Below are 25,462 nucleotides of genomic sequence, written 5' to 3'. Positions count from 1 at the left end.
TCAACCAACGATGAAGTACTTGTTAATGTAAAAAATATTTCGCTAAAACGCCATTAACTTATCTCGGTTTTATTAGCCGAACAAAGCTACAGACCAAAAGGCCTCGGAGTCGATAACGGTTCACGAACCATAAATAACATGTAATTTTCTGTTTATGATCATCAGTTTTATATAACTACTAAATCCTATATTAGGGATGGCATATATAAAATAATATGGCAACAAAATAATTGAATCGTCGGTTTTGGCATTCATTCGAGGCATGAAGCACGTCGAAATCTAAAAACAAAGACATCAATCAAAAAAAGACACCCTTCAACGCTCGAAACGAGGCTGTCTAACATCTATATGACCCGTGATTTGCAATGTTTCGAGGCAAGTGTGCTTACTCTCACTATGTTGTACACTTCGTCATACAGTGATAAACATACACAGTGCAAATAAAACGTTCTCTAAAGCAGCGCCAGAGCTTCTTACCCCTGTAGTGGCTTCCAGTAAATATCTCATACTGCAATGTGATACGGTGGGCATATTGAGGTGAATAGTAGTAATCATCTCTAAATGAGTTTTTTAGCCGAAATTTACAGAAATATATAGCATTAGGGACAAGTCGGTTGAGAGAGGCATTTCAGGAGTGGAAATTCACTACGGTCTCATAAACAATTTTAAATAGTTCTGCAATCATATTTGTTAATCAGAATTGTAGCGGAGCTTTCTGTTAGCCACAAAAAAGAGGCCACGACAAACAGGGAATGGACTGCGAAAAAACAAGGTCAGGCCGAATAACGGCTGAACATTCGACATTTCCGTTGGTCGACAAACTGTAGAACTTCACATGTTAGCCTTAGTTAGCGGTAAATTACCTTTTGACTGCGGCCTGCGACTCAATTCCATTAGACGAGAAAGAAAAAGTGACCTTCAACGCCGATGGAAGTCTACTAACTATTTTCCTTTGATCAGGTTCAAAATATGCCAGCTGTACGATTGCCTTCGAGTAACAATGTATCGATATTGTAATGTAAATCGCGTTCGCATTGCTACCGATTGAGGGTACCTAATACTTTTGTTATTGCTATCCATGCAAGAACTGGCAGCAATTTCAGAAACTTACAGGAATTTTTGCCGTTGAGCAAATCTCGCATAATACAATACACAAGTTAGAATTAGAGTTAATAATCTCACAAGATAAGCTTGCTTGATCACGTATCTCTAGAGTTTCACAAAAATCACGAAGCTCACATTTAGCACGATATATTTATCACATTATCGACAGTGGTAAGGATTTGTTGGTAGTTAACGCCGTTATATAACCTAACCCTCTGAGTTCTATTTACTAATAGAAAATCACACCTTACTTATTGATAATAACACTAACTTTTATTGATTCCGTTTTCCCTGCAAACAGTAATACGCATTATAAGCAGCTTGTGCAATAGCGGTAAGCTGTTGCCGCTGTTTTAGCTGCTCGGTCTTTATTTTCGTTTTGCTATACATTGTTATTGCCACTTTCGAAGCGGCGAACATTTCTCTCGTCATAACTTATTTGATTCGGTATGCCTGTCATACGCCAATGCGATGTCTCATTGGCGTTCTACGTACAACACGCGCTTGTTATACAGGTTCACGGGTACAATTATCTACTCAGTTCGACATAACACGCGACTGAGCGACGTCGCGCGGCCGACGTCCGCAAGAGTCATTTGTGAAAGCTTCGGTGATTGGCGGCGCCACCATAGCCGTGGCCGCGGCCGCGGCCGCCCTGAAAGCCAACGGTGACCAGACGACTTAATCATAGCAACGGGACGTCGGTTTTGTGCGATTGTAGAGAGGGTGCACTGGCAGCCGCTGAGGGCTAAGGCCCACCTGTTGACCAGTAAACAAGGTAAGGCTAAACGCTGTAGCAACACGAGCGGAAGGGGCCAAAAGGCCAGTCATTCGTTTCGGTGTATTCCATCCTACATCCCAGCGTCGCAACAAGGTAACAGCGATGAAACCGAAAGGGAAGAGATTACTTTTTGAAAAAACGCAGTTGGGGTTTATGACGACCCTGAAACCGCTGCTCTGGCAATTGCGCCAGTTCGTGGCTGTGTGTTTTTGCCTTACTTTCCCTTTATTGCTGCGTATTTTTGGTGTTACTAAAGCAACTGCTGCTGCTGCTTCTAGAGATGCGCGGATGATAACAGCGGAGCTCCGTGGCAGAGCTCCGTTTCCGAACTCTAAATTTAGAATGATGCAAAAAGTAATGCACGAAGAAGCTGCGTGGAAAAGAATGACCGCGTGCCCGTTCGTGCCGACCGGTAATATAGGCGAAAACGTCCAATCAAAAGTCGAGAAGAGAAACTGGCAAGGTTTCTTCGCTGCTGATAATGACGAATCACGATAGAAAACTGTGACGGACGCGCCTTTTCGTTGTTGTCCCTTGTCGCGTCTTTACACGATGACCCGACACGATGGCAGTGGATAGCCAACCGTCGGTACAGCAGTTTGTAAATTAGGTAATTGTTTTATGGCAGCAGTGAAGAGTTATGAAGAATTCGTTTCGTATGGAATCTGAAAATTTGTTGCTCGTGACTTATTGAGTTAGGCCCAATAGCAGAGTAAGAAAAAAGGCACTTCTGGCAATCTGGGCTTCGTTAAATCACTCTATGTTTTAAGCGTGTGAAAATTGCGTTATCACTTCGACCCCCTATTGGTCACTCAGGGTGTTGAGCGTTCGCAATTTCGCAAAACACTTCAACGAAACAAAAGGTTATAATATGGCTTCTATTTAATCAACTGGTAGATGTTTCGCAAAAGGCGAAACATGAGTTATCCTAGCAGAAAAAGCCTACGAATACCCTAGAGGTTAATTTAATTTCGCTGAGATTCCTCAAACACATGATACGCATGCGGGATCGTAGAAACACGACACATAGCTTTATCGATATAGAAAATTAAATTGTTCCACCTTACCGGACGAAGCTCCGCTTCAACGAGAAAAGCTATGTTGACACCATGGGTACGGAGAGAAACTCAGACATTTTCAAAATATCAAATTCGAACCGCTCGAGACAAATCTATCGCTTAGCGTCTCCATAGTAGTAGAAATGTCTCTTTCTCAATTTTTGTTGAGCCTATATGATTCGTGGTCAGGCATCGAGTCAATACCGCAGAACGAGTCAACGATCGCTCGTTTTTGGCTTCGGAAACGGATTTCATACAAGAAAAAAAAAGAAGAAAACGACAGTTGCTGATTTTCTGAAAGTTAAATAAAAGCTGATTGTCGGAAATCGTCATATCGTTAATAAATACTGATCATTTAGTTTTAGCCTCTCCATAAAAAATGCCACATATTTGTATGGCATTCAATTACAATACCGCAAACAATAACAAATAATGCAATTTTAGGTCAATCACTTTAGCCCTTTACTTGTTATACCTAAAACCTAGTTGGAGGCCATTATTACTTATTGGTAAGTTAGCAAAATAGTTTTAATCACATCTGACATGTTCTTATAACGAACTTACGTGCTTAGAATAAAGTTTTATAGACAGTAAGGAAAAAATTCCCAATTGCAACAAAGTTCGACTGTATTAAAAGTGATAAAACACATTCGTAAGTAACGCCCTCCACCTTTGAATAGCGATATCGATACTGGAATGCCTTGGGCTTTAATGTCTGGTCATTTGGCCGTTAGCCATTGCTTAAGGATGGGTGACTCCTGGACAGGACAAAACGATGCTGATCTTGACACTTTAGAATGAGTTGATCGTGAAAAAGGCCTCGGGAATTCCATCAAATTTCTACCAATAAGTAAGTAAATTAATTGTGCAACCAATAATATCCAGGCAGATATTGTCGGTTTCGTAATGAACCGCTATTTGAAATAGAATAAAATTCCCATTAAAGGTATCGGCCAATCCTGCCAATGAATGGGTAAAGGGAAAACCTTATTTGTTATTTATGCAGCGGACGTGAGATATTTTAACACATGGAGATTCGTGCGTCTCGCGTTAAATGCAGGATAGCTAAATGTAAAAGATGGCTACAAGTGAACACTAACGTAAGTGAGGAACTTTACATGCAGTTAAACTTGAAAGTGAAAAATTCTATTATTAACATTGTGCACACACGCAGCCTTGTCGTCTTAGCGTAAACTTACACTCGTCGATAACATTTTATCGTTGCATTATAGCAGATTTGGCTTTCAGCGAACGTACGCCAAATGAATCGTCGTCGCCCTGCAGACTGTACCCGAAGTACACACTAACTATAGTGCCATATAGAAGCCCCTCTGAAAGCTTTCAAAATGTTGTTTTTCATGGCTACAGTTTTGGTTGCCGGGAGACAAAAAAATAAATCACTCAATGACCTTGTTTTAATTAGTACCGCTTGATGGTCATGTGCTACTTCAAATAGACAGTTAAATGGCAGAACACACGTTATCGAGTAGTAATCAGTGGGGTTTTAATATGAGCATAAGCGTTTCCGGTTTCAACACGCTTGGCTTTTAGGCATTGTAATATGACCCGGACGGAAGTAGAAACAACCTATTTCTAACCGCAGAAAACCTTAATTAAAAAAATATAATATATGTTTGACTGATCAATATAATGTCTATAATACATAATAGCTAGGCACACAGTATTGCAGGCTTAACAAGCTTAAGGGTCTAGATCTACAATACATCATGTAAAACTTTTTCTTTTAGATAACGATTGGCGTATAATATTGAGCTGGTGCTTGGTTTATTGACGTTAAGCGAGTGGTTATCCAGTCCTTTTAAAACTAAATAAATAACTGGTAGTCCGAGATAAACAGTGTTAGAAGGTGGCTTGATCGACAAAACATCATCGTCGAACATATCTAGTAACGTCTGTTGTAAACATGACTTGTGGCGCTTCTATTATTCTTCATCTAGTCGAAGGCGGCAGAATAAACAGTACAAATATACCCTGTTAGATACAATTAATTGATTTATGATGAACAGTTGCGAGCTTAGTCTCTGTATACATAAATAGATATATATAGAATACACTATCGTACGATATCTTTGAATACCCAGTTTGCGTTTTGATGAGATAAAGGCGTGGTCCAACTGAGCACACACACAATATTAATGATATAATTAAACTAAATGTTTTTTTCTAGCCTAGAGCAGATTCGAGCAGAATAATTTCCAAACGCCGACGCCTCTTAACTGCAAACTGCCCGAGCTTACATGTTTACCGCAGCACGAACAGAAGAACCGCATAGACATAATGTATCTAGTCGGTACATAGTGAGATTATCAATGTCAGATAACAATTTACCATTTCAAACTCACCTGGATGTTAGCACGAATTACATCACTCTACACTGTCTTTTTTCTAGCTATATCACTCGGCAAAGAAACTTGTCAAGACTGATTAAAGCCAGCGGCCCCGGTTACATGATTACCATACACGGGTTGACTGACGGTAGTAAGTGGAGAGTTTTTGTACTATCTTTAAGGTTGGTTAATGCCTCGTTCTATAGCCTCGTCGTTAATAAGTTCAAGTTTAAGGAGGCTACAATACATTTCCACCTATACTTTCATATGGAGGTGATTAAAAAATGCGATCAGTTATACAACACAGCTCGATAAAAGTTTCAGAAATGCGTTAGTGCGGGAAATACGCTCATTCTGTAAGGAAAGCGGGAACCTAAAGGCAATAGAGTCTTAGCGGAGGATCAGCTGAAAGGAACCAATTTATAGTAATTGTTTTTACTGTCTCAGAAAGCTACGAATCAGTTATAGCAAGTGGGTAAACTTGAAGCAAGTCGCCCTCGGTGGTGCGTACCCGAAATTACAGGACATATATATATATATATATATATAAACATTTCAGATAAGATAACCACCAAGAAAACAATTTGATGGTAATTGTAATGTATTTTTCGATAGAACAGCGCCATTGTTAAGCATAGTATATTTACTTGTTGTGAATTGGTTCACTAGTAGTTATAACGAAATTTGTGGAATATTTTGAAGGAAGACGTTTCCTTCCAGCAACAGAAAACAGAGACTCAGCGAGATCAACAGCTCGTATTTGCTAAGGGAAGTAGGAAAGTAGCAAATAGTCTAGAGTCAGTAGCGTTTCAAAACGTCTCAACGACCCCCTTCACCGAATAGCCATATTCAGTTCCTGTTTGTTCAAACGAATCTCTCCACGTATTCCTGATGTAAACGGCTGACTTTAGAGTCGTTCGCAGATAGGGGCTGGAGACATAATCATTTGTGTTGTTCAACTCGCCTACAAACGGGATCGCACTGACCGGACCAGGCGCATACTACGCTTTTTAGCTGAATCTAGCTTGATTTTAGTTGTGATTGTAACATCGTAGCTAGTAGTATACGTCATCGTAAAGGTGTATTGAAGGTCTTCACAACGATGCTATCCGGTTTGCCTTTGTTAGCACAAACGCACGTGTAGTCCAGCGTAGCGCTTAGTCCAATCATGGCAACAGTTACGGGTGTAAAACTTCTGCAAAATCGTAAAAATTGTCTGTTCACCATTGCTTTCGGCTTTTACGTCTCTTTAATAATTTCGTACATTTGTTGTTTGCCGGTGACTAGTCACAACGAACTTCTTGCACACATACAAAATTAAACCAGGAAAGGAATATGATTTTATGTATAACTAGTGACGAAAGCAATTATATACTAGAGAAAGGCCTGAAGGAGTATACAAAAAAAAAATTGTTTTATTGCAACACAGAGCAGTAACGTGCACGTATCATGAGTCGGGCATGCATCATTTCTGAGACGTTCAAAATCGCTTGTACACCACAAACATTATCCGTCAAAAAAGACTATTTAAATAAAGCAAGTCTAAAACTAACCTTATATTACGTTTACATACACAAGCCATCTTAGTTCAGTACAAATTTCAACCTAGCAAGCTTGCTGGAATTCGGAATCATAAACGCAACTTTTGGCCTGGAGTTCCCATTGACTCGAATGTGGCAAAAAACTTCGACGGACACATGCAGGGGTTCAGCTCTATAGAACTTGGCAGCTGTGCAATTTTTCCTTCAACCATTACTGGGGTGTTACATTTTGAGTGGCCGGAAGACAGACGCAAAGGATAGGTTTCTAGTCTACAGGGCGTTTCCTCTTGGCGATAGACTACATAAAACTGTGCTATGTTCAAGAATCGGAAAAATCTAGGATTACGTAGTGGAAGTGTCTTCTATCCTGGAAAGACAATGGGGCTGCATATGAACTGGCATGGCGCGCTTAACGCCGCCACCCGGCTCAACCCTTACCTGTTAGCCCTCCACGCGGCTCTCACGAGAGAGTCACTATCATTTAAATAGAAAAGCGCCGGTAACCGTTGCAGGAAATCCGAGTGAAGGTAGCTCTGTTGATATCTCAACTTCAAAGCGACCCAATTGACGAGGGAAAGAGATTTAATTGTGAGAAGAAATGTTTGTATGTACGTGTGCTCCAACAATGAGTGTTTAGCTAAGTAAAGCAGACAAGGACTACGTCTATTTTCGATCGAGCTTCCGAATGGAAGGAGGAGCCATATTGTTTCGTGTAGACTTGCCGCCCTTAATCCGTTCGACGTGATCACTATCAATAAAATAATTCTAAATCACAGCCAGTTTCTGCATTCGCTAGGGAACATCCATTCCGGGTAGTACCTACTAGCTGTACCGTGCTGTCATTGTGTGTGGGTGGCAGACCCAAGGTCCTATTTTGTTTATAATATTTGTTTATTAGAAAATTAAGTTGGCACATAATTTAGGAGCATGAAGGAATTATTTCGACGTTGAAAAAAGGTAGACGATAGATATTGTGATCAGTCCTGATAGTAACGTTGTTTTATAACGACTGACTGTTTTTGTATGCAGTGTATCAAAAAAACATGAGGCCCTGGCAAAACAACTAGTGGAAATTTGGTCTTTGCGGTTTTATGAGTGAATTAAGCTTACTATGTGAATGCGAGAAACCGACTTAGCCATAATAGAGGGCGCCAGTGAATGCCGTCAAGTTCATACGCTTCATAATATCTGAGAAGACACCAATGTCGGCATGGTTGAAAACGCTTGCCGCCTTCGACGTCAGTGCAACGGTAAACGTTTAACGATCTGCAGTTGTATTTTCTGTCACCTGATAACAGAATGATAAGAGGAACCCAAACGTGGCCGAAAATTCGGCGGCCCGTTGCCCGAGTAACTGTAATCCCTAATAATAACAGTTGACAATTTTTTCAAGCATGCTGTAATGTTTGTTTCCTAAGCATGACGACCTCTTTCGATTCATTTCTAGTAGTTTTAAAAGAAACAAGGCCAGTTTAAAAAGGGTCTCGATCGTTGTTACTTGGAGAAACTTGTTTGCGTCATTGGCATAATCACTTGTTCATTTCCCTGCTGGCCATACAGCAGCGAACAAATACACGTTTGAGCCTTTCGTTTACTAGAAAATTTCAACGGCATTTCGTCTTATGTTTGAAATGGCCTTTCTTGAAGTTTACTGCCCGCGAAGGTGTTACTCTATTTGGAATAGATAGTGCTGCAAAACAAAATACGATTTCCTATCTACCGGTGCCTTCGCATAGTATTCAGTGTAGCACTCAATTTGGCTTCGGTTTGGCTTGTGACCTAACGCAGGTGTCGACGTCAGATAAAGCACTTGTTGATTCCTTGTCGTTCGCCAATTGTCTAATGCCTACGCGGCAAATGACGAAGTAAGCAGACGAAGAGAAGTTCATGAAAATTCGACTCTACGGGATTTTGGTAGTCCCTATTTATACAGTAATTGACAGCAGTCATCCGTACGTCCATGTGTAGCGGCCCGTCTGCGTAGAACCGGTGCACAGCACCCCATCTTGGTCTCACGCGACCCCTACCGCATATATCTGGATTGACATTACTAGTATGTTAACCCTTAACTGCAGACGATCCGTTAATCGCCAGCCACTAAGCCACCACAACATATGATCGTTACGATGTGTAAACAATTTCTGACCATCTCTATTCGTCATTATGCTTACCTGTTTGTGCGCGTCGAACAAACACGAAAAAACTCGTTAAAACGAGTATCGTGCCGTTGTCGATAAACGCTAAATAAAAGGTAACATCAGAAGCCGACAGAGGGAAAGAGTCATCAAATACTACAAAAGTCAATCTCAAGCTTCGACAGAATAGCAGCGATTTCGGGTTTTCTGTTGCAGTTTTTCGGGTAATGTGTTGCTGAAGTGTTTAGCAGTGTGCGCGTTATTCTAATATGATACAGATCTTTAGATATCGCGTTTAATATCGCCGTCGAATTAAAATTATGGTCGTTTTCAATTGACTCTTATTGAAGTTGGTGGCGAAGTAAAGCTATATAACAGTCATTTTGAGCTACGTAACTATGAGCAAGTTTGAGTGTGAACTGAACTGAACTTTCAGGTGCAACGGTATCACAAATTTTGTGGCGTCTAAAATTTCGAATAACACGAACAAACATTTAATAACAAAACTATACACGACACTTGCATACGACCAAGGTACGCGAAGCTATCGTCGCTGCGTGTACAGATTGAGGTATAATTTATGAACGCAGTTAGGCGATTAACTAGCACCTTACTCGATCATAAAGCAGTGTCTGACCCCGCCACGATTTTGCAGTTCCTCATCTAACAGCTTTGATTGCTATTATATATACATATATATATATATATATATATATATATATATATATATATATATATAAATTAACCACTTTACTGGAGCATACATACGTACGTACCACTGATTTAGCGGCGTGACTGGGTGAATAAAAGTTTTTTTCTAACGTCCAAATAGAGACTTACTGTCCTTTTTTTCGAATAGTAATCATAAACGTAAGTAGCCCTAACGTAAGTGGCGCCTACTAGACGAACTCACGTCGTATCTAGATCATCCAAAAACAACTAAAAGTCTTTAATTTGGCTAAACGTAATAACCGATGACAGGTTCTAGTCGACGGTGCACGCAGCAGTAACCCATCCGCATTGTGACATTGTAATCGCCATTTATTTCATACGTATTCGTTGACTATTGCCGACGTTCAGCACAGGGCTTCTAGTAGTAGCTTCTGCTGCTAGATTTCAGCACTCATAGCTGGCCTACGCTTCCCAATGACCAGAAACTTTATTCGTTGCTTTCCCTCATGGTATCAATCGCACTTGCCAATTTTCCCTCCCTCCCTCCCTCTCCCTCTCGCTCTCGCTCTCGCTCTCACGCTGTTTCGACACATTTCCGACCACGTGCTGATTCACTCATATGCCTTACGATGGCGCAGAGAATAGCAACAACGATAAGCAGACATTAGTGGCGGCGACCCCCAGAACAATTCTGCTTCGGAGCAGTGGCTCCCGGAGGAAGCAACGAGTAGCTTCTAAGTCTACAATCGCCATAAGCGGTAATATCGCTTTTGTAACTAGGAGCTAGCAGCGAAAAAACGAGTTCACTAATGCACCAAATTAAATCGCGGTTATGAGGGCTCGACGCAAGGTGACGAGACAATTATGATATGGACGATCGGCGCTATTTGCTTGGCTGACTGTTTAAGTGAAGGTGATGCTGCGACGTCGATCGAGACTCTTCTTTAGCGCAAGACTTGTGTCAAGTTGTCGTTGTTGTTATTATTATTATGGCTGGCGTATTTTTTCATTTGTAGAGGTTCATATTGCGAGAATTCAATTAGTGTTACATATTATTTCGCCTTTCGAATGTTTTAGAAAGGTATCGGTTTGCGCGGCCGCAGGGGCTGTTAATTGTGCTACACTACTCAAAACAAACAGTACAACCGTTAGTAGCACCATTAGCAATACATGCGGCACATCGCTTGAATATATCGCTATCGCATAAATCCTGCTATTACGTCGGCCATACTCTTTATAAAAACCTAACTCGTTTTGCTCGAGTAATTCAATCGAGCGAAAAGTAACAATTAAGCGTCGTGTGCCATCCCACCGGCCTCGTAACCGCGCAGTAACCTTATTCCAAGCCATTTTCGGCTTTGCTCCCTGTCCCTTGCCCTTAACAGCAACTGTCGAATCGAGAGCTATTTCTTGCGCTGCTAAAACTCCCTATACGATTCGCTTCCTGCTGTTATTGACGCCATCACTATTGGTACCACCCTATTAACACAATGTTACTTTTTCTCATCATATCGACAATCGCCTGCCTTCGCTCCCCTTGATCGAGCGCCGGTAAACTGTTGCCGCCCATTGTCATGTCCCGTTCCTGAGCTAATACCATCCTCGTTGAGTAGGTCGAGGCAGCCTAGCCTACCCCATTACGCCTACCCGTCTTCGGGGTAGACCATCAGGCGACCCTCGGTGGCCAAACGGTAGCGTTGGCAACACCGACTCATAGATCGACCCGTGCATCAGCATCAGCGGCAAAAACAGCAGCGGCAATAGCAAACTTCGTTGCGTCCCTGACTGAACTGAAGAGGTCACTTACAACGATATCAACGAAGGACAACATAAATGGTGACAACATTCATACCTTAGTTGTGCTAATTAGTTTCAGCTGCTGTCTTAAATGTCGTTGGCAGACATTGCTAGTTCAAGTCGTGTTCAGCCTGTTGAGTCGGTGCGCTTCCTGTGCTGTGGCAGACAAGCAAGCTACTTTCTGCTAGTCGCCGCTCTATTTCGATAGACAAAAGTTTCGAGTGGCTTCTGGGTTTGTTCCGTTTCGCGTGAAAATAAGAGCTAGCTTACTGCTAGCCAACGTACGGCGTGGGGTCGGAAGCTCAGAGTAGGTCAGTTGGATTCTGGTGGACGACGGGCGCGATAGCAACAACGGAGTATGCAATGCACACAGAAGTCAATAGCTACGGCCGGATCTATAGTGGTAGCTTCAAGTACAATTTGAACTGTACATGGGCTGAACATTCGAGCATCTGTAGACGAACTGTGATTTTGTGACATTTGTTTCTATTCGCCGTCTCGCTTACATGGTGTATAGTGTTTGGTGATTTGGTTCTTGAACGTAGAAAAAGTTGTGTGGGTTGATTGAATTGAAGCCAAGGGTGGCTTATTCATTTTTTGTTAACGGCTTGGTGATTGACTTTTTCGGGTCAATTTAGCGACATTTGTTTGCTTAATAGTATTTTCGTAGAAAGAAATATAGTGCGCTATCGCGATTACTCCGCACATGCCTCCTACCGACTGGGCCAATGAAATGGTAATGTGCTCACATCAGCAGGAAGTCGTTCAGTAGCGAAACGTGTTTAGCAAAATCTATATCGCATTTTCGTCCGAAGCCGTGCATCATGTTTCATTAATGTGAGAAAGATAAAAAAAAAAAAAGGTGAATGGCTCACTTGGATAGCTTCGTAAATCTAAGGCGAAGTTAGATACCGAAGTGACCTAAGAACTAAACGCGTAATTATCTTCTGTACCTTATAGGTCCGCCGCTGAAAGCCAAAACTGAAAAGTGAAGACTGAGATAAAAAATAGTTAATGCACAAACGAAATCTTGGCGACTACTTAAGGCACAGTATAGCTGGCATTGGAGAGGCCGTTAAGTGGGTGAATATATACATATATATATGTACGACATTGAACTGTTTACGCACAGTGGGATACACTTTGCCCTCTGTTGACATCTAATACTCATTTGATACATGCAAGTAAAAGAAACCGATTGTTGTTCCGTGGTAAAGAAAACAGGCAGTCGTTAAAGGCATCTGCTACAGTAAGCCTGCCTTACCGCCCCTGATCAATACAGAGGTGCACGACAAAAGCGCATTCAGTTGATATCGTGTCCTCAACTCTCTTGTGTATCTTATAATCGATGGATTCTGGACAATCAAACTCGCCTAAACAGCCGCGTCCTTGCGGACGAATTACGCTAAAGTTACCAAATTTCTTACGTCGTCGTCGTTCTTCTCTCGTTTCAGCACACAGCAAGATGGGAGTGTATAAGAAACTGAAGCGGGTATTCTCCTTCAAAAAGGACAAAGAAGGCCAGAAAGATAAGTCTGACAAAAGAGACAAGTATGGAAAGAAGTATGGGACCAGCGATGCGCTACAAATTAACGAGTCTTCTGAGCATAGAACGTCTGACGTGGATGGCATCAGGACCGATTCTCTTCAACGGGGTGGAAAGAAGAGGTCGTGGTCTTTGAAATCTATTGCACGTAAGCCGAGCTTCGGTAACAAAGACAAGGAAAGAAAAGTCAAGGACATTCATTTCGATGCAACTACTGAGCCAGCATTCCTCAGCGACGTTATAGCACCAGCACCAGATGTCTTAACACAACAGCAGTCACAACAAAGTCAACAGCAGCTGAGGACCTCGTCGTCAGCTTTTCATCCCGTGACCACCATTGCCAAGGTGGAGACTATAGCGCCCCCGACACTTCCGCTGCCATTAAATCCGATTGTGAAAGCTGACTCTAAAGAACACGATGTAAACAATGACAACGAGAGCGATGCCCCGGAAAAAGAGAATGATACGGAGAAGGATGACTTTGTCGTAGTTACTCCAACCGACGTAGAGGAGATTAAAGAATACGAAGCCCAGTTGGCAGCAGAAGGCAGATCAGTTCACGTAAACCTGGTAGAAGAACCCGAAAGCGTCGAGAACGAGCAGAGCCAAACCGCTACAGAGGAGGCAGCGCACGCCAACGCCGAACCGCAAACGATCGCCGAAATCATCAATCTGCTCCAAGAGTTACAGGACTCTGCAGAGCCAATGGAAATCGATACAATAAAGCAGAAAACTGATACATCGGACAAAATCCAGTCTGTGTGTTTGCAGGCAGATGCTGCTATCATCGCCTCTACGGATGCTACTAAACCTTTAGAAAGGACTACTACAATCACAACGGTTCGAAACGGCTGCGCCAATGGGCACATAAAAGCTAGTAACGGGTCGGCAACAGCCACTGACGTGGAGACGTCGCCAGCGTACATGCCAGCATCGGCAGTAGGCCAATGTAAAAAGTTAGACATAGTCCCATCAAAAAGAAGTTGGCAAGGCCGGATTGCCGTCATTGTGGTCGTGGCTGCGATTCTCTTCGCCGTCGCGCTCGGAATTAACAACTCGATGAGATCAGGCGCCGCCAAGGCTGTCTAATCGAACGGCGTGGGTGAAGAAAACACAATGGTTGATTGATTGACACCTGTCACCCGTTATAGTGTATAACGTCATATGCGGCGACTCATCATATGGGTGAAGGCCAGTTTGAAATGATTCCGTCATAACTTGCAGCATTCGAAGACTGAGTAAGATCTCTATCAAAAGAAATCAGAAAAGGAGCAACAAATCTGCATTGTTTACAGTGTTAAAATAACGAGACGCTGCTATTTTGTGTGACATGACAAAGAAAGGCATTATCGGAAAGCTTGCTACACTATACCGAGAAAAGTAGGAATTGAAATGGCCAAGGCTGAACTTGGTAGCTATGTTTTTGCTGCTCAATACCAACAAGACCTCCTGCCGCTTTCAAATGGTGTAATCAAACAAGAGCGGTCAGAGGTGCTGTTAGAGTTTTCCTAACACGTAGATTAATCTATAATTTATCGCCCACAGAAAATACATGCGAGACATGTATTCTATTGAGGGCGAAAATCTCTAACCTTTGCTTTACCTGGGGGGTTTTAAAAAAAACAATAAGGTTTATCATCCCAGCTATGATAGACATAGCCGGTAAACAGCAACCTAAGTAGAAAATAGATCGCACAGTCGTTATTGTATATAAATAAGAAAGTACTGTCCGTGATTGTCAACAGAAACGCCGTTTGGCTAAGGTGATTTCGCAACCTATACACAAGAAAACACAAAGCATACATGAAAAAAGATAATATAATTAAGTTATTATTAAATGCTCGCCGCTTCCGTCAAAAAGTACTTTATTGTGTGTTCATTTTCAACAGGATCCTAAAAAATAGAATTGTTTAGTAGTCATGACAGAACTAAATGTAAGATATTGCCTCTCTAACGATATAAAAAAAATCGTATGAAAAAGAAGAATCATTCTAACCATATGAATAGTTGTCGTTCACGATATCGCGGAAGAGGTCTCTATGCAGAGAGTTAGAAGAATGATTTATTTGCTAGTCAGTTAAATAATGGTTTTTACGCAATGTGATTTCTGTGCAAATAGTAAGTCCAACAACTGCAAAAACAATGTCCAAACCTTTCTGCCCATCGCTCAATACTTATAATCATAATGAATAAATAAACAGCAACCAATGATAATTCGAACCAAAAGAATATAAAATAGAGAAATATGTTCAAAATTATAAATAATCGAATCGATGACCTTACCTTTCAATAGAATAAGATTTTTTTAGCTTAATTTATTGACAGCAAACGCTTTCACTGTCACCTGCTCATCAACAGCGAACTGAGACTAACCTTGAAATGACAAACCAAGCGGACCGTAGACCTTAAGATACCTCAGAGTGTAAACGGCACTTTGTTCTCTACATCCGAAGATTATACGGCATTCCCTAGAATAAAAACGTACTACGCGACTGATCTTTTTTATAGAATTGCTGAAAAATTTATTCCTTGTTTCTAGTGGTCACGTTTTTGATCTTCATTTTTTCACAGTCTCGTCATATATCCTAGTTATTTCGGCTTCATTAAGCAAAATAGCGCTAATGACAATGTATTTTTCTCTCGCTCTCTCTTCATATATATATGTTCCTTATTACTCGTTAGTGTTATCATCATAACCATCGCAGGATGATTTTGATCACAGCAGGTTGTGATCCTAAGCTCTCTCAGCTTGGCAACGTCCATTCATTTATTTATAGAACTGTAAATGACCTATATTCTAAGTTTAGTTTCTGCGAAATGAGTTAACATTGTGGTCCTGCACCTGCTTGTTTCTCTTCATCGGACGGGAAAAGTGGCTGGCTTGCGACACCCCAAAATCCGGAGTTAGCACAGAATCGCGAGCTATCCAGTCGTCCACATACAATACCCTTTCAACTGAATGCACATAAACCTAAGCATTCACAAAAGAAGGAAGTACACAAATATACGATACAACCGTCACACCCACCAATAAAATGTTTCCGTCGAGAAGCCGAATACCCTCAGAATACGTGCAAGTCAAACTCGCTGGGCTCGCTAATATGAATCTTCTGATAAATATAGAGTTTTTCGACAGAGAAAAGAGTGAAATCGTATTAAACCTGGACAAATATTGCAAGTTTTATGTCCGGTACTGTTAAGCATTGTTTCAGACAGCTCGTGTCTCTCATATTAAGACTGATATCATAGAACTAAGCTATAACTAGTTCAAGAATAAAAGCGTTGACAGCCGTAAAGCACAGTTATTAATGTTATCGCTGTAATAATAATAGTAATTATAATAATAAAATAATTATAATAATAATTATTAATATCATCATTTAAACAACTCTTTGTGCTTTGTTATTGTTTAAAAGCAGCACTCACATTATACACATGCACACATGTAGTAGACTAGAAATCATTAGTCATTTTATGGTCAATCAAACAAAACATTGTATACACTCGCTCTGTGTTCATGTGCCAAGCAGCACGCAAACACGTCACGAAACTAACATATCGTCCTCCACATTGGGCGCTCTACTTGGGTTTAGCTAGCTCGAGGTAGTCCTTTGGAAACATTAAAACTTATCAAGGTTCGCGTGATAGAGTGTCGGCTTGTATCGTGGTGGATTTAATTTCGGTTGTTGCAAAGCTATAGGCAGAGATGAAATATGTTCAGAGCGATATTTAAATCTTAGTCAGCAAACGAATTTTCGACACTCGCAAAGAATTCAAACAAATAAATTTGGAATTTTACTATTGACAGGCCTAAAGTATCATTCCAAGTAACGTCAACGATCTTTCGTTATTACTTTCCTATTCCGCAGTCAATTATGGAAACGTCATGTTTCGTGTATACACACACATCTATCCACTGAAACGCCCATACAAGCGTCGTGGCTAAGATTAATATTTTTGCTTCGCTTGGCATTCAGTAATCCGTCCGTTTGTATTTTTGCCTGACGCCATATTCGCCAACTCTTATCTTAGTGCGTTCCAATATCTTTTGCTTTTAGCGACTGGACAACATTGTTCCAAAGGAATTGTCACGCTGCACTTAATAGATACCGGCTAATCTACCGGTTAAGCGCATTCATTTCTTCTATACTCGTCATGTAGACACTTCAAGTCAGTCGGGACCCAACTTCGTTCTTTCACCTAGCAGTTTAATAATAATAATGTAGCGTTATTCATATTGTAGTGTTTTGTTCAGTACCAAAACAATTGACATTGTGCCTATCGATAATAGAAAAAACATCACTCTTTTTGTAGGCGGCATTATGGAAGCACTACAAAAAAAGATGCTACAAAATCGCCTATTAATTTCACTTATACACGCATCAAACGGTCACAAAAACGTCACTTCAAATTTAATGCTGACCAAACACATTTATGGACTACTAAAGGCTTCGGTGAATCAAAAAAGCCCACATAAAGCTAACGCAGTGGATCTGTCTCTTTTTAAATGAGTTGTTTCTTATTTTAAATCTCTTTCCCATATGCACATCGCACCCAATGAAGCTGATCTCTCATTTGGCTCAAGAGGCCTGAATTTTTGATAGAGGCGACTACTAAAATGACTCAAACATCGCTCCACGTGTGTTAAAACTTTTTTTTTGTTAACTGAATTTTTACGCCATAGTGATCCACTGTTATTCTTGTTGGCACAGGGACTCTTGACGTTTTCGCGTCTTTCAACCCTATGCGACCACACTTGTCTGCAGTCAACAATTTCTGCAGTGGGGCCGATTAGGATCTTGTACAGTTTAATTTACCTGTATAGCTCTGTCGTTACTGAGACGATCACGTGTACTAAACGGCTCGTATTGGATAAATACAGTCACAGATAATTTTCCACCGGGCGACACATTTTGACTCCACAGAACGTTCTCATATGTACGAAACAATCTCTGGAGTGTCTCGGAATCGCGATACATTATTTCGACAGTAAATGCCACTTTCAAAGTACTCAGAGGGAGCGAAAAGCAAATGTTTCACTAGTTCATGGTTAGTACAGCGGCATTCATTAGAGTATTATGGATTCATATCTCTTATAAGCGATGCGCGTTAACTATATTTAGACTAACTGCTCTCCTTGGCCCAAGGTTTTCCATCACGCATCCATGAGAGACCTTGAAGACGTTGCGGACTCTTCGAAACATCGTTGGAACACTCAGATGAATCCAACTGCAATGGGATGCAAAGTCAATATAAAAGTTAGACATACATGATTTATGTGAAAATAGATAAAATAAAATACTAGAGAATTCGAAATACGGCAGAAATAATTGACCACACTTGTCAAGGGGTATCAGTAGTTCACGTGGCGAAGGTCTTATTGAGTTCTTCGCAATTACGACAGGTAATTTATACGCAAACCAATAGGGAAAATCAAATCGTGTTTCTAAGAAAATCAAACGCGTACTCCTTAAGCGAGTGTCAGATTTCTAATAGTACCTCTGTCGCCCACAAATATTTTTAAGGAGAAGTGTAAAACGATTCAGTAGCAATGCTTTGATGCAAAACTTGCAAAGGAGTCGGTTTTTTCGTAACCTGATCAAGAAAGGAGAAGGTTTAGAAATAATGGACTAAGCAGCGCTGTACATATTGATTCAACGCTGTGCGGTTGGTAGGATCGCAACGACTAAATTGCGTAAAAACGACATGCGCTTCTTGTATTGTATATTAACACAAGACGATGAAATTTACTCAACGGAATTTTTTTGCATGTTATAAAAAAGTCCTTCCTAGCGGTCGTATTTATTCAATATATCCACCATCCACCCCAATTCCAGCTTTCAAACTAAACCTAACCCGCATTCTAATCTGCTTAAAAAATTCCTTCCTTGATTTGTAAATAATTTTTGAATAGTGAGTGGATGTCATACGACATTGGAAGGTGTTAACGCGCTAAAGTGTCAGTCAAATACGCTACATATTCCGATAATATCAAATTTCGGCCGAACAGCAAGGCAAAAGTCTCAAAGTGCATAAATTTTAAACAGCCTCACAATGCAAAAGGTGTGAAAATGCCCAAAAAGTTTTAAAAATACTAACCGTCTGATTATCCAATCGGCAGTTGATGTTCTGCTTTCTAAAACAGCTGTTTATTTTATGTCAGAAACTTAGCGGTATCAAACATCGCTTTTTGAGCAATTTTAACGAATTTTAGAGCATTCAAATCTAAACTCTACCAAGGATCATCTAATTTTTCTCACTAAGTCATACCTGGATCCTTCAAAAGTTGCATGAAAGCTGGCAATTATGTAAATTAATTATTTCGGGCAAAAGAAGATTTTTAATCTCGGTGGGAGTTAGTCCAACGCGAAGCATTGCGTGATAATGCATCTTAGCTCAAATCCGAAAACGACGCGCAGTTGCTCGGCATGATGAGTTTGTTGTATTATTTTAAAGTGAATACGCTTTCGTCTGCTGTCAGGAGTAACAGGCGCACGCATGCCCGTTACGGCACACAGCCCACCAAAGTGTTTCTCAAATTTACCATACACACATATATATTTATATATATATATAAAGAGAAAGAGATTTGATATAAACAAGTTATTAATTAATAATAAACAAATGAATAAAAGTAAAAATTAATTGACTTTTAAATAGAAAAAATCGATTGAGGGGAGTACTCTGATTACGGTTAGTTCCCATCATCTTCATAACGGTTTCAACGTCTACATACTCGAAGGCTGAACAGAGAAGCTTCATCAAGGGAGAGAGAAAGATCGCTCACATCGTGGGCGACGAAGTCAAAGCTGTTCGGATCACCCCCAGAAGGACTCTCGCGTTGCAGGTGCTCAAGACACTGAGCAACACATTCCTCCGCAACCCTGTCAATAAAAATTTAAAGGCGAAATCGGTATCACTGCGTTAATAAGGACACAATTGAGCTATTCCGAAGGCTACCTCCTCGATTACAGTTAGTGGACCAAACAAGTACTGGTTTTTCGCTAATCAGATTATCCTCAAAGGCGAATTACATTGTAGTTTTTAAAGTTAAATCTATGAAATTGATTTTTTATAGATATTAACAATTATGGCATAATTAAATTAACATTTTGTTTTAAACCTATTTAACGGATCTTCACTAGATAAGGTTAAACCTGTGCCTAAATAATCAAAAAAGATGTTGTCGTTATTTTATACTTAATATCAGAATGATAAAAACACGCCCCTTAAAGGTCCATTGACTTGCTAGTTAAGTGGCTGTCAAAATTATCGAGTAAAACCTCAGCATTATACTTCGAAATGTCTACTTTTTGGAACTATTGAATAATTCACTGTGACTGAAAAACTGTGAGTATTAACTCAATTGCTGTTATAAATAGAAATATATGTGCATGCAAAAGGTTCATTGAAATGAAATATTTCTTATTTGAATGTTTGCTTACAAAAAATAATAACTAAAACAAACTTAAACGGCATTATCCTAGAAAGCGACACTAATTCGACCGTAGAAAGAAGATCGCCTGACTTAGAAAATATAGAAAACAAAATGTGTTGTTTCATTTAAATTTATAAAGAGAAACAAATATTAAAAATAACATTGATAATTTACACTTTCTATATAACAACTGGTCCTTTTCTTATTTTTTACTTCTATTATGTACAACAAAAACACTCCATTTCAATAAACCTTTTACATGTACGTTCATTTCTGTTTACAACAGAAGTCGAGGTACAAAGTTTAGAAGCATTTTCGAGTCTATTTACAATAAAATCGAAAATTCTTCTAAACAAGGCGTGAGGTATTCGATAGTTTTAAAATAAAGACTAAGGTGAATTAAATAAGGGTCAACAAAAGGCTGGCAAAAAAATGGCTTAAAGATTCTGTAAAACGACGAAGAAAATGTTTTGAAATTTGCCTGACCAATGCCATATGATATACATGCCCATATAATAAAATTGCAGCTCTTTATACTGCCTTAATAAAGCATCACTTACCGCTTAAATTCATCTTTGTTATTGACGTAGAGTTTATAGGCTTCCCGATTGGAAGGTTTAATCTGCTCAGGAATCTCTTCAAAGAGCGACTTTACAGCTTCGACAACTTGATAAATGTGATGCACATCTCGTCTAAACCAAAACAAGCCGAAACAAGATAGTCAAGTATACGTTTACGTAAAGATAAAGGAAGAATGCGTGGACTCTTTCCTCGGTACGCCATCGCTCAGGTAGTACCTTCAAATTTCAAAGGTAAATATCTAATCAGTAGACTTACACCCCTAACTTACTTATTTAAAAAAAAAGTTATAGTTTTTCAACCCAAGTATGTTTTTCTAACCCTAAAAACAATATAAAAGCGCCGTACTTTGAGAGACACATGCTACCTCTATTCGACCTTCGCAGATGCGTCTCGGTAGCTAATACGCAGGCAGACTCGTTTTCATGGTCATATGACGGCTGTGACCCAGTAACACAGTTATTACATGTTATCGAATAATTCTGCCCACTAAATTATCTAACGTTTCAACACCGTTCAGTCGTAGCCAACAGTTAGATCATATCAGAGAAGATTAGTGGCATCTCGAAACAGGCAATTTGCAGCGGGATTCGCTCCGTTTAGGTAAGGGTCGGTCGCAGACATACACAGTCAACGAGGAAATGATAATTGATGTGAATAGACTTAGCTAAAAACTGGATGTAACTCTAATAATGGCGTATCAGTTTCAAGTACATTTTGTTACTACTGTTACAGACATTGATAGTTAAACATTGTAGACTTACAGATATGCAAATCTTTTTATTATTATTTTATGAATGGATGAAGTATATCTACGTACACTTATACGATAGTATGACATATACAACTGCATGTTAAGATATCCCCCAAATGTAGGCTTGAAAAATCTGCTATATTATTAATATAAAAGTCAACAATATAATCCATCGTCTTCTGCAACTTCAAATGTAAGGCAATTATTTTCAATCGCGTCTAGCAGACACATTCGGCGAGCGCGCCATAAAAACACATATCCTAGTTCTTACTTTAACTAATGGTTCAATACGAATTTTTAAGCCGAACGAACAAATTTAAACACTCAACAGTTGGTTACCTCCATTTGTCTATTTTACACGAAATGTCCATCTCGCCCGTAAGGGCATTGACAAGCGGATGGAAGACGGGGGGGTCAAAAGTGACCCTTGGAACACCCCCCTCAGGATGAAGTGCGGAAAATGATAGCTGAGCTCGAAACGCACCCCCTTCGAAGACACCCCCACGAATAAACAGCACGACAAACCATTCTGTGAACATAATAGGTCGCGTAATTAGTAGAGGTATTAGAAAACAGATATACATTATGATATAAGTATACTATGCTCAGTTGTATTATTCTCATTATTATTTCATATAGAGACCAGCAGATCTATATTCAAGATAGCAGCTGAGAAAGCTACATTCTACAGTACGATAACTACAAGTGATGACATTGGCCAACAACAACCAATTGACCTACCACCGATTGGGTTAGTTTATACCAGCGGTGAATGCCACGGCTTTTAATGTCAAGGCTTTTGTCTAGGTTTGGTTTTTTAATACCTTCGGCTATTTTTAGCGTGTGAATAAGCCTTCGGGGTCGCCTATTTGATATAGTATCAAGAACTTGCCTCCATTTGAAAATCAAGCCAGGGTGGGTCTTGTTGGGCTTCTGTGAGGTTTCTTTGCCCGGGATGGGTTACAACAATTGTTAGTTATATTATAAAATAAAAGCTTAGCCATTATACATCACTTCATGTGCTTTGGCTCCTCACACATATTAAGGAGGGTCATCAGTGAACTGCTTTAAAAACAACGGTTCCAATGCAAACGGCCAATCATCTCCTAAAAATAATGACCTTCGGATATACTTGTAAGTGTTTTACTTTCAGCAGCTGTTCCTTCAAATAAATCGCAAATGACTGTGATAGAGAAAGCGAGCTGTAACAGCACCCAGTGACGTTGGAGTAAATACCACAAAGCAGTGTTGGATGGGACCCGGATGTAAATATCTCTAGCTAAAACAGAGTGTCAAGGCGGTCGGTTACTCAGATGACACAATGCAACAGCAAAGTTTACCATATAAAGAAAAAAAACAAGTAACGATTTTAAAAACTATCTATTATAAATAAAATCGTACCTGCCTCGACATATTTACTTAGCGTAGCAAAATGCAGAGCAGATCGTCGTTGCGGTACGATACCGAACCTATATAAAAGTTGTATGTTGGTATGACGCAGATTACTAACAGCATTCTAACAGGACCTTAGGGGCTGTTTCAGGGAAAATTTAGCAGCGAAATGTGTAGGCTACAGTAAAGAGCATACCCTTTATATCAGAATCAATAAGAAAAAATAGAACTAGTTGGCTACGAGTTGTCAAGATCGTTCGACATTTGACGAATAAATATGCAATATTGTTTTCTAATAATTTATTCCCAGTGCAATAAATGGCTACGAGACGTATTTAAAGGCAACAAAGCAACCAAACGGATCTCTGTGGCAGAAACGCGATAAATGGTAGGATATAGAAAAGTCAAATATTATATGGCTGATTTACATAGCTCATTGGACGCTGTGGTTAGACAACCACAGCAACAATTTCCTGTTTCTTCACCTTTGATGGCCGAATAGTCAATTTTCGCATTGATCCAAAGTGCATCAACAATGGAAGGCCATCTTTAAAACCAAACCACAGCAGAGCTTTGTGTATATAACATATGTCAACGCTAAATTATGAAATGAAGTTCAGCCAGGCTGATCATGGATGGATACTTACTTAACGCGGACTCAAACGAAGGCATTATATACACGCCAGGAATAAATCGTTTCCTGAATATAGCACTGAAAAGGAGAGTGAGATTATGCTAATGACAATATGGTAATTAAAATTCATGTGCCGATATACAATCAAATGTATTTAACCCCTCCATTAGTCCTAATTGTATATACACAACTTAACGCACCTTTCAACGTACTAGCAAAAGGCCTCGTATCAGTAAGTGCATAATCTAGACTGTGACGTCACTTTACTAGAGGATGTCAACTTTCAGCAGAACTGAACGAAGATTATGTATATTTAGCCAGAAAAGGCAATAGATTTTTCATGTCTTAACGACGATCAAGGACAACATGAATTTATAACAAAGCAATCCAACTTGTTCAAGTCATCTTTATTATGGTATGTCGGACTGTAGTAACGCAGCTCACTGGCTGGGGCTAACAGACCTTCGTTTTAAAATAGTCGACTCCCAAACACCGGAGCAATACACGGATATTTTTAAGTAAAATTAATTCTGAACAGAAGAATAAAAGAAAACGAAAAAAAATCGTTATCTTCGTTTATAAAATGTAATGTGCCGTCATAATACAAACTTACTACTCATTCATGAGGGTGTATTCAAGAAATGCGTTACTGTAGGTTCTTAGGATCTCCAATTTTGGAGCAGGATGACTTTGATGCAGTTGGGAGACCATAGTGGCCGTGCCCCTTCCTGTGGAGCCCTTTAAAGTTGATTTTGGGGATGATGAAGAAGCTTCCGGATGGCCCCTTTCTGCTGAGGCCGAAGTTGTCTGTAAGTTCAAACAGTACGCATAAGCCACTGGATAAGTAAAGTTACTAGACCTAGGAAGTGCATATAGTCGACTCGAGTAATACACTACCTCAAGGTTAAACCTGTTAGTAACTTTAAAGTAAACGGACTGTCATATTATAAAAAATAATACCGAATGTACTTATGCCTGAATGAAACTGTGGTTGCTAGAGGACAATTAAAATACATTTGTATTACGTTAATGTTGGCTAATAATAACATTTCACATTAATAATCATTAAAGAGGCTCTATAAAAAAAAAAAACGGTATTTCGGGTTAAAACTTCACTTAAGTTTAACTTCCATAATCTACGCAAGAATAGAATGAAAGACACCTTAAGTTGAAAATGGACTCTACTTTAAAATATTTGCAGTTGTATTATTTAAAAGTCGGGCTGATAACGACCACTTATAATAAATGGAAAAAGTAGCTACGTAATCTCGTAGAACTATTCTCTAAGCTACCAAAACTTGTTGGATAATAATAGAGTGTAGCCTGAATAAGTTCAAAATTTCTAATTCGCAATGTGCATCATCGTTTTACGAAAGCTAAAGTACCTCATATCCTATTCTCTAACTAGTCGCGACTACATATAGTTTTCACGGTGAGGAAAGAAAATCAACTTAAAGGTTTCGTTAAACACCCATTTAATTCAGATGCCCCGTAACATTCGTCTTTCAATTTATTCCAGACAAATATTTCTATGTAATTTTTTAGTTTAGAATCGAGAAACGCATCTTCTAGATTTCCATTCATTATAGGACGCTTTTACGACGCTGTACACAGAACCATGTACTTTCTCGTACACCTATGGTAATTACTGATGATATTATTGATTGGTGACATCGCGCTTTC

At 39.7% G+C, this 25,462-nt stretch overlaps 2 protein-coding genes and 1 long non-coding RNA gene across 13 annotated transcripts in view; 1 reads left to right on the top strand and 2 right to left on the bottom strand.

Moving 5' to 3' along the window:
• Nucleotides 1-14,845, top strand: part of LOC111267996 (uncharacterized) — a 33,552-nt gene extending 18,707 nt beyond the window's left edge. For 2 of the 10 annotated variants that reach the window (XM_022846642.2, XM_022846644.2), the window contains one exon: nt 12,891-14,845. In XM_022846642.2, coding sequence (XP_022702377.1) covers nt 12,891-14,071 — 1,181 coding nt within the window. In that variant the 3' untranslated portion in view covers nt 14,072-14,845. Of the gene's footprint in view, nt 1-1,619; nt 1,883-7,342; nt 7,441-7,467; nt 7,645-7,671; nt 7,790-7,861; nt 8,083-10,243; nt 10,398-12,396; nt 12,520-12,890 lie in introns of those variants that run through there. The other 8 variants (XM_022846645.2, XM_022846646.2, XM_086971530.1 and 5 more) reach the window with 8 other exon arrangements.
• Nucleotides 1,889-7,286, bottom strand: LOC147752453 (uncharacterized). Its single transcript, XR_015314034.1, has 3 exons — nt 6,845-7,286; nt 5,307-6,486; nt 1,889-3,179 (listed from the first exon to the last, which is right to left on the bottom strand). It is a non-coding gene; the product is annotated as an uncharacterized LOC147752453 (long non-coding RNA).
• A 633-nt stretch (nt 14,846-15,478) lies between the features above and the next one.
• The window catches only part of LOC111267999 (protein AKTIP homolog), a 12,086-nt gene continuing 2,102 nt past the window's right edge, over nt 15,479-25,462 (bottom strand). The window contains exons 2-7 of one of the 2 annotated variants that reach the window (XM_022846653.2): nt 24,393-24,586; nt 23,793-23,857; nt 22,093-22,282; nt 20,981-21,112; nt 19,719-19,866; nt 15,479-18,211 (exon numbers count right to left, since the gene is read on the bottom strand). In XM_022846653.2, the coding sequence (XP_022702388.1) occupies nt 18,107-18,211; nt 19,719-19,866; nt 20,981-21,112; nt 22,093-22,282; nt 23,793-23,857; nt 24,393-24,586 (834 nt within the window). In that variant the 3' untranslated portion in view covers nt 15,479-18,106. The remainder of the gene's footprint in view (nt 18,212-19,718; nt 19,867-20,980; nt 21,113-22,092; nt 22,283-23,792; nt 23,858-24,392; nt 24,587-25,462) is intronic. The other variant, XM_022846654.2, reaches the window with a different exon arrangement.

The sequence above is a fragment of the Varroa jacobsoni genome, unplaced genomic scaffold (assembly GCF_002532875.2).
Source record: "Varroa jacobsoni isolate VJ856 unplaced genomic scaffold, vjacob_1.0 scaffold_1247, whole genome shotgun sequence".
Classification (NCBI taxonomy): domain Eukaryota; kingdom Metazoa; phylum Arthropoda; class Arachnida; order Mesostigmata; family Varroidae; genus Varroa; species Varroa jacobsoni.
The sequence above is the reverse complement of the archived record's forward strand: the minus strand, read 5'-3'. Positions and strand labels throughout refer to the sequence as shown.